The following is a 12,837-nucleotide window of genomic DNA, read 5'->3' on the forward strand; positions in this document are numbered from 1 at the left end:
GGCGGCTTTTCTCTTGCAAGCATATCTTAGCTGCCTCATTTGGGAATCTGGCCATGATCCCATTGACCGGCTCTCACCCTCGATCTCACTTGTTTCCTCTCCATTTCTTCACTGTGCATTCTGGGCTGACGTAATTCCATTCACACATAACCAATTGCATGGTTGTCGTGCTACTGTATGTGACCTGGTGAGACCATTTCTTCTCTCTGCAGCAGTCTCATGCCTCCTGGAAGCATCCCCTTTCATTCAAGGGTTGGGGTTATCCTATACGGTCGATTGTTGGGAAGACATGAAGAGTGCTCTCTTTCGTTTCATCATTCATTATGCAGCCACAAAAAACCCTCTTAGAACACCCAAGCGGCTGTTATTCGTTTGGCAGTGATCTGAATTACAAAGAGTCTTTCATGCAACCGGCAGTGAGCAAGATGTATCCAAAGCTGTGGGACAGAATGCTTAACTACCGCTCTATCTTGTCTGGTTATATCTCAGGGGTTAATTGGCACGCCTTATATATTCTAGATGTTTTAATTGAAGAGAGAGGACATTGTTTTTAGCACTAAATTGTGTGCCTTACTGAAAATAAAGCGGTGTACATGAATGGACCCCTGGCCCCATATATGTAATTTACCAACACCCAAGATATACTGGATATACTGCTGGTTTTAAATGAATATTTTTCACATATTTGTGTTTTGTTTTTTTTTGTTTTTTTTTACTTCTTCTAAATGCCTTTTTGGAAGCTTAGGGTGAAGGCACATAATAGATTTAGGAAAAAGATGACGATTTCTATGTACAATCCACTTTTATCCGAACCTCAAAAATTACATAACCAAGTCTGATCCACAAAAATGGCACAAAATAGGACATGCACTAAGTTTAAAGAGGACCTGGCACTTAACGTAAATATCTTTTTTTTTAAACTCGGTGCAAATGCCGATGTTTTCCTGAATCTGGCATTGTTTTTCTTTAGTTCCTGCTCCTCTCCGTTCCTGAGATATGACCCCTTTTCCTCCCTGTATATCAATTTAGTCTCGTTAGCCAACTGCACGTGGTCCCTCAAGAAGACCCCCAAAGAGAAAAAGTTGAAGACCACTCAGATAAAAAGTTTGGTTTTATATTTAGGGAAGAGGAGACCAGATCAGTAATGGAGAGGACCAGGAGCACAAGAAACCTAGAACAGATTCAGGAGGACAGCAAGTTAAATTACATATTTATGGCAAATGGCAGCTCTTATTTAAAGGATTGGATACATGGATCCATTAAAAAAAAAAAAAAAACTTATGAGTGACTCATTTTGTTAAACTCTAAGGATCCATTGTCTGTCCGTTTTGAAAACTGATAAGGACAACTAAGGCCTCTTTCACACTTCAGTTTTTTGCATCAGTCAAAATCCGCCAAAAGGACGGATGGCGGATCCGTTTTAGTACTGATGACAACGGATGCCACCCGTCCGTTTTTTTGACGGATCCGACAAATGAAGAATTTTAAAGAAATCGCAGCCTGGAGAGAGAGAGAGAAAAAAACGTTGCAAGCTCCGTTTTGAAATCTTTGAGGATGGTAACGGACAGCAACTTTTGGCGGATCCGCAAAAAAAACGGATGCAATGGATAGCAATCCGTCACAATCCGCCAATAATGGAAGTCAATGGGGAAAAAAAACGGATCCTCAAAAAAAAATTGAGGATCCGTTTTTTTCAAAACCTGGCGGATTGTGACTGATTGTAAAAAACTGAAGTGTGAAAGAGGCCTAATTTGTGAATGTTCCCTTGGTACAGGAGTCCCCAATCTATAGCTCAGGAGCCACATGTGACTTGCAGGCCCATGATGTATGGCTCGTGGCTGTCTGCAAACTTGGTGTATTATCACCAGATCTAGCAGAGATTAGTTATTTAATAAGGGACTAAAAAGTAGTGTCTACACTTTTTTTTTTTTTTTTTTTTGTCAACGGATTGCTGTTGGATCCATTCTTACGGATCACTATTGGACATGTGAACATAGCCTTACTAGATTACAGATAAATTTAAGTACAGCGATCTGGAGATAGGATCGTACCACCAGTTTGTGTTGTTGAAGCTTGATATAATGTGGAGGGAGAGCTTGATGCAAGAATACCAAATTGGAGCAAGGTGAAAACCCCTGGATGTAAGTAAACTGCCTCAGTCTGGTTTATGTGGGAAAGTTTTGGCTATCATTATACCGCTCATGAAGGCTTTAGGTGTCTCTACTTTGAGGGGGTGAAAGCAGGATGTCACTATTCTGGGGTGGATGGAGGTCTGAATGTGGCACACAACCCTCTCTAAGCTGAATGTTGGGGAAAAATTGGGGATCACTGCCTTAGTAAGACAAACAGAAAGATCCCTCAAATCTCATATAACTACTATAAATTTGTATATCTGAAGTTAAAAAAAAAAAATCATCAATTTCCTTTCCAAGTTTTTTTGTGGAAAACAAGCATAGGTGTTGTTTTAATGGATCATTTGGTCTAGAGCAGGGGTGGGGAACCTCAGGGCCATTTACGGCCCTCGATGACCTTTTATCAGGCCCCCGAGCAGATTCTCAGGGACAGCATTTCTTTGGCAGGGAGCTGTATTTTGTTTGCCACAAGCTCAATTTCTTCTTGCTCTGTTAGCACACACACGTAGTGTTCACTACTGAACATTGATGGGCATGCAATGAAAGATTAAGTCATGAAACCAGTGCCAGAGTCAGGATGTACTTTGTGGGTGGAGTTTGTACGGCCCCCGAAGGATGGTATAAATATCCAAATGGCCCTTGGCAGGAAAAAGATTCCTCACCCCTGCTCTAGAGACTGAGTTAATGTATAGAACATTGCATTAGATATTTAAAGTACCATTGACTGATTTTATTACTTTTTGTATTTTTATTTCAATTATTGGTTGTATAAATATCCAAAATATCTTGACTTAATGAAACTAGTCTCCAATAGTGAGATTAATATATAAATGTATACTATTGATTGTCACTGGTTGTATAGTTCTCGATGAGGAAGACCTCGGTGATCTATTCAAATCCACAGCCTCCACCACAAATTATAATTGTGGTGCTGTTTTGCTTTCGTTTTTTTTTTTTTTTTTTTTTTACAGCAAAATTAGTATTTTTGTTTTCATAAACTGTAAATGTGTTTCCTGTTTATAGTAGGTCTGATTAGTTATCAATTTTAGTTTGGGCTTAATACAGCAGCAAAAAAGTACCAATAATTTAATAATATAGTAAGTAACACATTTCAATAGGGCCAGACATACCACTTATAAAAATTGGCTCCATATTGAGACAGAATACATATGGGCAGTTACGTGAGACCTAAACATTCAGTAGAGTCTCTTTATATGGGCTTGCTCATGCTTAGACAGGGCTGGTGTTAAGGGCAGGCACACCAGGCAGCTGCCTAGGGCCCCCGCTAACGCTCCCTCTCCCATCATTCTCCGCTCTGCCTCTGACACAGAGGGTATGCGATGACGTCATCGCGCTCTCACTGTGTGCCAGACAGTGCAGGAGCCGGGAGCAGCGTGGGCACGAGGAGAAGGTGAGGAGTGTTGGGTTTTTGTTTTTTTTTTTTATCAGTGTGAGCACTGGACTGTGGGGCCATTCTGGGTAGGGGGTATATACCATGGTGGGCTGTATACCATGGTGTGCTGTATGCCATGCTATATACCATGGTGGGCTGTATACCATGCTTGGCTATATACCATGCTGGGCTGTATAACATTATGGGCTGTATAACATGATGGGCTGTATAATACCATGCCGTATACCAGCTGGGCTGTACACCATACCATGGTGTGCTGTATACCATGGTGGGCTGTATACCATGGTGGGCTGTATACCATGCTGGGCTGTATACCATGCTGGGCTGTATACCATGCTGGGCTGTACACCATGCTGTATACCATGTGGGGCAGTGCTATATACCATGTGGGGCTGGGCTATATACCATGTGGGGCTGGGCTATATACCATGTGGGGCTGGGCTATATACCATGTGGGGCTGGGCTATATACCATGTGGGGCTGGGCTATATGCCATGTGGGGCTGTGTTATAGACCATGGGGGGTACATTTTACAATATATTCCATGGGGGAGGCTGTGTTATATAATATGGGGGGCTACATTGTATTCTATTTGGGGCTACATTATATTCTATGAGGGAGCTGTATTATATTTATTATATTTTATAGGGGGTGATTGCATCATACTTTATGAGGGGGATGCATTATATTCTATGGGGGGCTAGATTATATTGTATGGGGGCTTCATTATACTGTGAGGGGGCTACATTATAGTCTGTGGGCTGAATTATACTATGAGGAGGGCTACATTGTATTCTATGGAAGGGCGACATTATACTATATAAGGGGCTGCATTATATCCTATGAGGGGTTGCCATATATTCTATGGAGGGGTTACAATATATTCTGTGGAGTGGCTGCTTTATTCTCTAAGGGGTGGCTGCATTATACTATAAGAGAAGGGCTGCATTAGCATTATATTCTATGGGGGGTTACATTATATTGTATGGTGGGGCTGCATTATGCTATATGGGGTGGCTGCATTATACTATATGTGGACTGCATTATACTGTATCAAGGACTATGGGGAATACATTATATGAAGAACTATAGGGTGCATTATGCTATTGGGAGTGAATTGTACTACATGGATGACTATGGCGGTGCATTATACTATATGGAGGACTGAGGAGTGTATTATACTATATGGAGGACTATGGGGCAGATTATATTATATGGAGGACTATGGGGTGTAAACTGTCGATGTGCTGCTGAAAACATGATACTGTATGGTGATCTGCTAGTGATCCATTAGTGATCGTTCTGTTCCCATCATTCTTTCTCAGACGTTCAAGTGTTGAACGACTTCAATATTGTCGATCACACACATTTAGCGGTCTGAACTCAGTGCATGTGTAACTACAACCGAAATGCTTCTGTGTGATGTGCAATGTGTTAGCGTATGTGGCCCCATTTTAAACTTTGCCTAGGGCCCCACTTTGCCTATAACCGGCCCTGCTTAGGCCTCTTTCACACTTCCGTTTTTGACCATCAGTCAAAATCCGCCAGGTTTTGAAAAAAACGGATCCGCCATTTTTTTTTTTTTTTTTTGAGGATCCGTTTTTTTCCCATTGAGTTGCATTACTGGCGGATCTTGACGGATGGCCATCCGTTGGATCCGTTTTTATGAGGATCCGCCACAATTTTTGCGTCCGCCGGCATGCCTGGACGGACCCTGCAACGTTTTTTTGCTTGTTGGATCCGCATTTTCCATTGTGCATGCCCGGAGAAAGGAAGTCAGGGAGAAAATTAACCCTGAAATCCTTTCTGGCGGACGAAAAAAATTCTCTCTCTCTCTCTCTCTCTCTCTCCCTCTCTCTCTCCCTCTCTCCCTCTCTTACCCTCCCTCCCTCCCTTTCCCACCCTCCCTCCCTCCCTTTCCCTCCCTCCCTCCCTCTCTTTCCCTTTCCCTCCCTCCCTCTCTTTCCCTCCCTCCCTCCCTCCCTCTCTTTCCCTCCCTCCCTCTCTTTCCCTCCCTCCCTCCCTCCCTCTCTTTCCCTCCCTCCCTCCCTCTCTTTCCCTCCCCCCCTCCCTCCCTCTCTTTCCCTCCCCCCCTCCCTCCCTCTCTTTCCCTCCCCCCCTCCCTCCCTCTCTTTCCCCCCCTCCCTCCCTCCCTCTCTTTCCCCCCCTCCCTCCCTCCCTCTCTTTCCCCCCCTCCCTCCCTCCCTCTCTTTCCCTCCCCCCTCCCTCCCTCTCTTTCCCTCCCCCCTCCCTCCCTCTCTTTCCCCCCCTCCCTCTCTCTTCCCCTCCCCCTCCCTCTCCCTCTCTTTCTCGCGCGCTCTCTTTCTCGCGCGCTCTCTTTCTCGCGCGCTCTCTTTCTCGCGCGCTCTCTTTCTCCCAGCGGTCCCTTTAAAATTCTTCATTTTGCGGATCCGTCAAAAAACGGATCCTGTTACATCCGTTCACATCAGTTAGCAACAGATCTGCTTTTCCGCCTTTTGGGCGGATTTTAACTGACGCAAAAAACTGAAGTGTGAAAGAGGCCTTATAGAGTGGATGAGTGCTTATTAAACTATGCTGACACTTGGATCAAACTCTGATCATACTTTGATCAGAGTGCGATTTGCATAATCGGCCCAATTCTTTCGGGTGAGAGAATCTACTGCCCTCTGACCCTAGCCTATAATATGATTCTGCTACTGAGTTACAATCTTAGGGGGCTTCACACCTGCCCCTTAGTTTTTGAAGAAAATGTCAGGAGTAGCTCGTGAATGTAGAGAAAGTAAATGGGAAACATTCTACTTTTGTTATTTTTTTGTTCTACTCCTTGTTTTGGCCTGTATGACTCCACTATTAGCAAGCACAGTTGTTGGTATGACACAGAATGTGGATCCAGCTTAGTAATGTCTTGCAGCACCTGACTCCACTTGTAACACTCGTTTACTTAATTAATTGGCACAACACTTGGCCCAGTTCTGTTTTACTTTCTAAAAAGGAGTTTTCTGTAAACAAACCATTGACGGATTGCAACAGATCCAATTAAACTGAGTCAACAGTCAGAAAATTGGTTTGGATAATCCAGAGGTGCCAGAAAATGCGGAGTCAGCATGGCACTGTAAAAGAAAAAAATGTTGTACATAGAACAGAGAATAGTGCATTGAATGCTGAAGATGTCAGAAAGCAAAAATACTGCCCCTGCATGGTGACCTACTGTATCAGCGCTGGGTTCAAATCGCGCCAAGGACAACATCTGATGGAGTTTGTATGTTCTCCCCGTGTTTGATTTGTTTTTTTCCAGGTTCTCCGGTTTGCTGCCTCCCTCACTCAAAAGGCATACTGATAGTGAATTTCTATTGTGAGCCCCAATGGGGACAGTAATGACCATGTGTGTAAGGCGCTGTGGAATATTATGGCGATTATATGTAAGCAAAGCATACTAAATAACATATTCCTCTGGCTGGTTTCATATTGAGACTTAGAGGTTTGTCGCATTCCTTGTGATTCTGAAATTGTGACAAGATGCTTCAGATGTAAAAAATATATATATGCCTTTTCCAGTAATGAAACCGGGATCCAGTGAAGCCTTTATTTTATTTACCACCTGGAAAAGGAACAATTACCTTACTTAACGGGAATCTGAATTTATACAGTTCTTTAGTATAAACTTTAAAGGGTTATTCAGGTTAGAATAAGTTATCAACTTCTAGCTGGTATAAAAGAGCCTCTTTTATTTCAGTGGTGGCCACAGTGGATGGATGTCAACAGATCTAGAAGTTTTCCAGACAGGTTAACCCTTTAAAGGTTTTGACACACTTGACTATATTGTACCTCATTGTGAAAACCACAGGTGGTTCCATCAATTTTTACCTATAGAAACCACATGGTCAAAAATGGTACTACTGTATATTTACTGTAGACCTATTGATTTACAATGGAGAAAAAGAAATTGTATGCCCTATTAGGAAGGTAATGGAAAGAGGACAGGACCTTTGGTCTCTTGGCCAGAATGAAGGATGGTTTAGATTCTCTTCTTCTGGAGAACTTGTTCTGCTATACAATACACGGACACTCTATTGATTTGTTGGGCACTGTGTAATGCTTTTTTTCTCCTGTGGTGGTGCTGCAGGAAAATTCAATTCTTTCTGCGATGTTTTGTACAGTTGATCGCTGGTGGGCAAAACTGATCAGCTTATTTATGAAGGCCCCATTCAATAGTTAGTAACTATCCAACGCATATAACCCCTTAGCTGACTGTAGCTGGTTATTAGAAGTCTTCATAATGTTTATTTCTTATATAAGGATTCAAGGAGTTAATCAGCTATTGTTAATATCAGATGTGAAAATGTTACTCTCTTTTATTTTACTATAATGTGTGTGATATGTAATTATTCACATTTTTAGAAATATTATAATGGAGCATTGTCTGAATGTAGCTTTTTTCTTACTAGTGTTAGGCAAATTCTCATGTCATCTCTGGTCTATTTATTTCTAGTGGTGTTATCAAGGTGAATGTGTAACCTTTGGAACCTGGCCTAAAAGTTTAGATGGTGACTGGGGTCCATGGTCATTATGGGGAGAGTGCACCAGAACCTGTGGTGGAGGGGTCTCGTCATCTATAAGACACTGTGACAGTCCAGCGTAAGTAACTAAAGTAAGCCTGAGCCAACCTAAAGAAACATTTGTGACCTTTTTTATGTTTTATTTTTGTTTGTATGTTGTAATTTTACTGTTTACAGTACAAGTAGTTAGAGGTTTTCGCACTCCTTAGGGTATGTGAACAGGTTCAGCAATTGGCAGCGCTTTGGACACGGCACATGTCTGCTGCGTCCAAAGCGTTGCCGGCTATTGAACACAGGTGAATCCGCATGTGTTCACTGAGCCGTGTGGATTCACCAAGTCCAATACATTGTACAGGCAAAATTTCTTCTGCGGAGACTCTCGTCTTCGCAAGATAAATAGACATGTTGCGGTCTGGAGAGTCACGCCGCATGTCCGTCCCCGAGGGGGATCCGCGGGCGTCTAGGGACGCATAGTGGACATGGGATTTCTTGAAATCCCATCCACAATGATGTAACGTCTGGACGCTGCGCAAGTACGCAGGGTTCAACCTGCAGCGTTTACTGACCGTGTGCGCCTACCCTTAGAAAGATGGGTGCATTTGAAGGAACTGTTAACATCAGATTCTTGAAAAAAAAAAAAAAACCTTTGACACTCAAAAATAACATGTCATCAGAATTGAAGTAAAGTGCAAAAAAATTATTTAATTCAAAGCCAACATATGAAGAATCAGACATATAATACCTATTTTCAGCATACAAGCCGTTTTCAAGGAAATCTGCATATATAGGATAAAAATCAATATTAAACTATATATAGTCACATTCACAATGTCAAAAGGAATTAAATCATTCCTTAGAATTTATCAGAAATCATATAATATACATGCTTTGATTCAGCCTAATTCACCTAAAAGAGATGGTGGAAAAGAGGGACACATGAAGTATAAGTTTCTATATAATTTTGTTGCTTTCTTAATTGTGCCCATAATCTTGTCTCTTGGTCTTACAACCTATTCAGTTCACATGTTATTATCATGACATAACTTTACACACTACTGTGACTGGAGGTCTTATATAAATTATACCATTTTGGAATTACAAACACAGTATGTGTATATATATTATGGACGAGTTGTCAAAAAATATTGAATAAGCATTATTAAACCCTGATTATGGTAAGGTTATTGGGTGGTAAATACAGATGTATATTATATGCACCCTCTATGGATAAACCAAATTTACCCAGACTTACCACAACTTCCAAAATTGTGCTATAAGTAATGTAGTAGACCAAAATGATGCTTAGCCATAAGTATCTTCTCCTGCTGGAATAGCACCAGCCCCGATGCTCATTTCGGCACATGCCTTTGTCAAGCTTCTTCCTATGTTTGAGGTAATTCATTCCTGTGACTTGCTGCCTTTAACGCTTTTCTCAGTTTGATTTACAGTTGTGTGAAAAAGTGTTTGCCCCTTTCCTGATTTCCTATTCTTTTTGCATGTTTGTCACACTTAAATGTTTCAGATACCAAACAAATATAAATATTAGACAAAAATGACACCAATCATCTCACAATGCAGTTTTTAAATGGAGGTCTTTATTATTAAGGGAAAAAGAAATCCAAACCTACCGGGCCCTGTAGTTTTCGCCGACGCCATTTTGGATCCCGACGTCGTCCTCACCGGCGACATGTTCTTGCGGCGACGCCATCTTGAGTATCGCGGGATTTCGCCGATCCAAAATAGCGTCGCCGCAGGAACATGTCGCCGGCGTGGATGCTGTCGGGATCCAAAATGGTGTCGGCGAAATCTCGCGAGATTTCGCCGACGCCATTTTGGATCCCGACGTCCTCCACGCCGGCGACATGTTCTTGCGGCGACACCATCTTGACTATCGCGGGATTTCGCCGATCCAAAATGGCGTCGCCGCAAGAACATGTCGCCGGCGTGGAGGACGTCTGGATCCAGGATGGCACCGGCGGAAGAAGATGTCGGGGATCGTGGATCAGCGGCGATGACGGCGTGAGTATGAGAGACGGAGTGAGAGAAGGGGTCGTATGTGGAGTGAAAGAGTGAGTGGAGATGGTGAAAGGTGAGAGGAGTGTGTGTGTTGAGGGTTAACATGGAAAGAGGTGTGCGGTGACGTCACCGGTTACAACTGGACGGAAGTTGTTACAACCAGAAGCTGCTTAGGGCATTTATTATTATAGATTAGATATAGTTTGTATAACTTTACTTGGCTTCACACTTTTTATTTATTCTTTATTTTATAGTTTTAGCTTTTCGAAGGTAGTAGTAGCCATCCCATACATTTTACATGAGGAACAGACAAATAGCATTCTAAAAAATGATGCTCTGAATATATTAATTAGAGAGAAAAAAAATGGTGTTCATTGGATCATTGATGACATATTCATTTAATACAAAATCTGTTTTCACCATGCTGTGGTTACATTAAATTTTCTTAGTTTTTTAGTGAGAAGTTGCTTTACTCATTCTTACATTCTGTAATATAACATTGTAATATTGTGTTCCCCCCAGAACGATTAAAGTAATAAGTAGGGTCTCCTATCACACTTGGTGTGATATGCCAGGCTTGATGTTATTACATTAGAATTGTATTACCCCAGACATCACCACGAGGCGATGAGATCACCGTCACGACTATACATGTTTTGTCTACAGCTGTATCTTCTATCCTGATACTATTTCCCCTTTATTTCTGCCAGGGCTCAAAAGGTAATGAAAAGGAAAGGTCAAATTGTGATTTTCGCAGTTTCAAAATTAGCTTTCATAGACTTAAAATAAAATCCATGTTGTTATGTATGACTATCGGCACAATGAACATATGTGGCATGCATAAGTAAAGCACAGTGCCTTTTTACAGGCCATCAGGAGGAGGAAAATATTGCCTGGGAGAAAGGAAGCGCTACCGCTCTTGTAACACCGATGTAAGTAAATCTCACTCTTCCTCCCTATGTTGGTTAGTCAGTCTTTGGTTGATATCAATTACTATCTACTGTATATACACCTAACCCTACACCTAAACAAAATTGTGCCTTGTTATGATTTTAAGGTAATCAAACACTGAAGCCAACACAGTCTACAAAAATACATAAATCAACAGTACAAGAAAATAAAAGAAGCTTTGTAATGTATCTCATCAGAGAAATTGGTTTCTTTCTCTACCTCTTCAGCCACTTCTTCAAATCCGCACTAACTATTGAAACTCATCATCCATTGTGAAATACAGCTCAATTCCCTCTTGGTCAAAGCAAGAGGTAATGCCAGCACAATGAAGTGTTAGGTTACACCTACTATACTTTATGAAGGGGGTGGAGGAGTGAGGAGCAGAACAAGAAAACAAGTGCAGGCAGAGAGACAAGCAGATCATGATGCAATTAGAGAGCAATTTAACTTAAGCCTGAGCTGCATGCACAGCCACACAGCTCAGTACTGCTCTATAATCTTATCCATTCTGTTACTTCTAAAGATGTCTTAAAGAGGTGTTCCCAAATAGTCTTATGAGCATCTCAGAGCTATGTCTCAAATTTTCTCTTCTCTGTGTGCATGTGGTAGTACTTTGTGGTGTAAATCTCCTCCAGACTGAAGTCCTCATTCTGCAACTGGACCCATTTTTGGACACCCAGCAGCGTCAGCTTCTCCTCCTGTCACTGCGTCTGCTTCCTAATCTGGAAGAGTCTCCTTACTTTATGGTTTCTGGGGAGTAGTCATTTCTCTTTTGACCGTTCTGTTTAGTCGAGCTGTATTATTAGTATAACTATAAAGCTCAGCACAAGTTCTGCAGCAGCACATGCAGCTATCAATGGTTTGTTTTAAGACTACACTGCTATCAGTGTATTTACATATATAGCGATAACTGGGCATTTTTTGGACAAGCCCACTACTTGGTATAGCGAGCCGAGATTAGGAGACCTCATCTGGGAAATGCTGATGCTGCGGGCTGGTGATCTTGAAAGAATAGAATTTAGAATACCCTTTTAAGCAGAGAAAGAAGCAGGTATCCATCTATGTGCTTACTTTATATTTGGGATGTTATATTAGCTAGTCTCTTTTCACTAGCTCATAGGTAATCAAAAATTAGAGTTAGAGACTGCACAGGGAAATTGTGGTGAAAAATGCAGGATACAAAGCAAAGAAAAGAAAGTCTAAGGGGTTAAAAACGCCACGGTCAGTCAGTGCAAACACTGATAGTAGCTTATGCAGCAGGGTCTTAGCTATAGCGTACAGCTGCGGCATTTGCACCAGGTGGAGGTCACTAAGGGGTTAACTGTGTGCATGGGACTCAGAGTGCTGTGTATAGGGGAAGGCAGGGTCTGTCACTACCAGCATAGAAAATAAAAAAAGGCAGGGTCTCTGCTGCAGCTGCACAATCTATTATCTTAGTCTGCAGCTGCAGAATCTCACATTTTTTATGTGGAACAGACAGGAATTTTCAGATGTTAATTGGTCCACAAATGGTTAAATAGCCTCAAGTTTAGTCCTGATTATGAACATAGGAACTATTTTTTTCTCAGACTTGTATAAATAAAAAAATACTTGTTTACCTTTATATGAAATAAGATGCATATCTAGTATGTATATAGTATGTATTATACTTATGTAGCACCATCACATATCACAGCACTTTACAGACATATTAAGAGTTTTTGGACCTCTATAAAAGCCCTTTCGCCAATACAGAGTCATATTTCTGCATCCAGGACCCTAAGGCTATGTTCACACGTTGCATTTT

At 41.7% G+C, this 12,837-nt stretch overlaps 1 protein-coding gene across 7 annotated transcripts in view; it reads left to right on the top strand.

Moving 5' to 3' along the window:
* The window catches only part of ADAMTS6 (ADAM metallopeptidase with thrombospondin type 1 motif 6), a 405,198-nt gene that overhangs the window by 265,680 nt on the left and 126,681 nt on the right, over positions 1-12,837 (top strand). For all 7 annotated transcript variants that reach the window (XM_073584243.1, XM_073584241.1, XM_073584240.1 and 4 more), the window contains 2 exons: positions 8,018-8,163; positions 10,969-11,032. In XM_073584243.1, the coding sequence (XP_073440344.1) occupies positions 8,018-8,163; positions 10,969-11,032 (210 nt within the window). The remainder of the gene's footprint in view (positions 1-8,017; positions 8,164-10,968; positions 11,033-12,837) is intronic.

The sequence above is a fragment of the Dendrobates tinctorius genome, unplaced genomic scaffold (genome assembly GCF_039654945.1).
Source record: "Dendrobates tinctorius isolate UK_male_01 unplaced genomic scaffold, ASM3965494v1 ptg000083l, whole genome shotgun sequence".
NCBI classification, from domain to species: domain Eukaryota; kingdom Metazoa; phylum Chordata; class Amphibia; order Anura; family Dendrobatidae; genus Dendrobates; species Dendrobates tinctorius.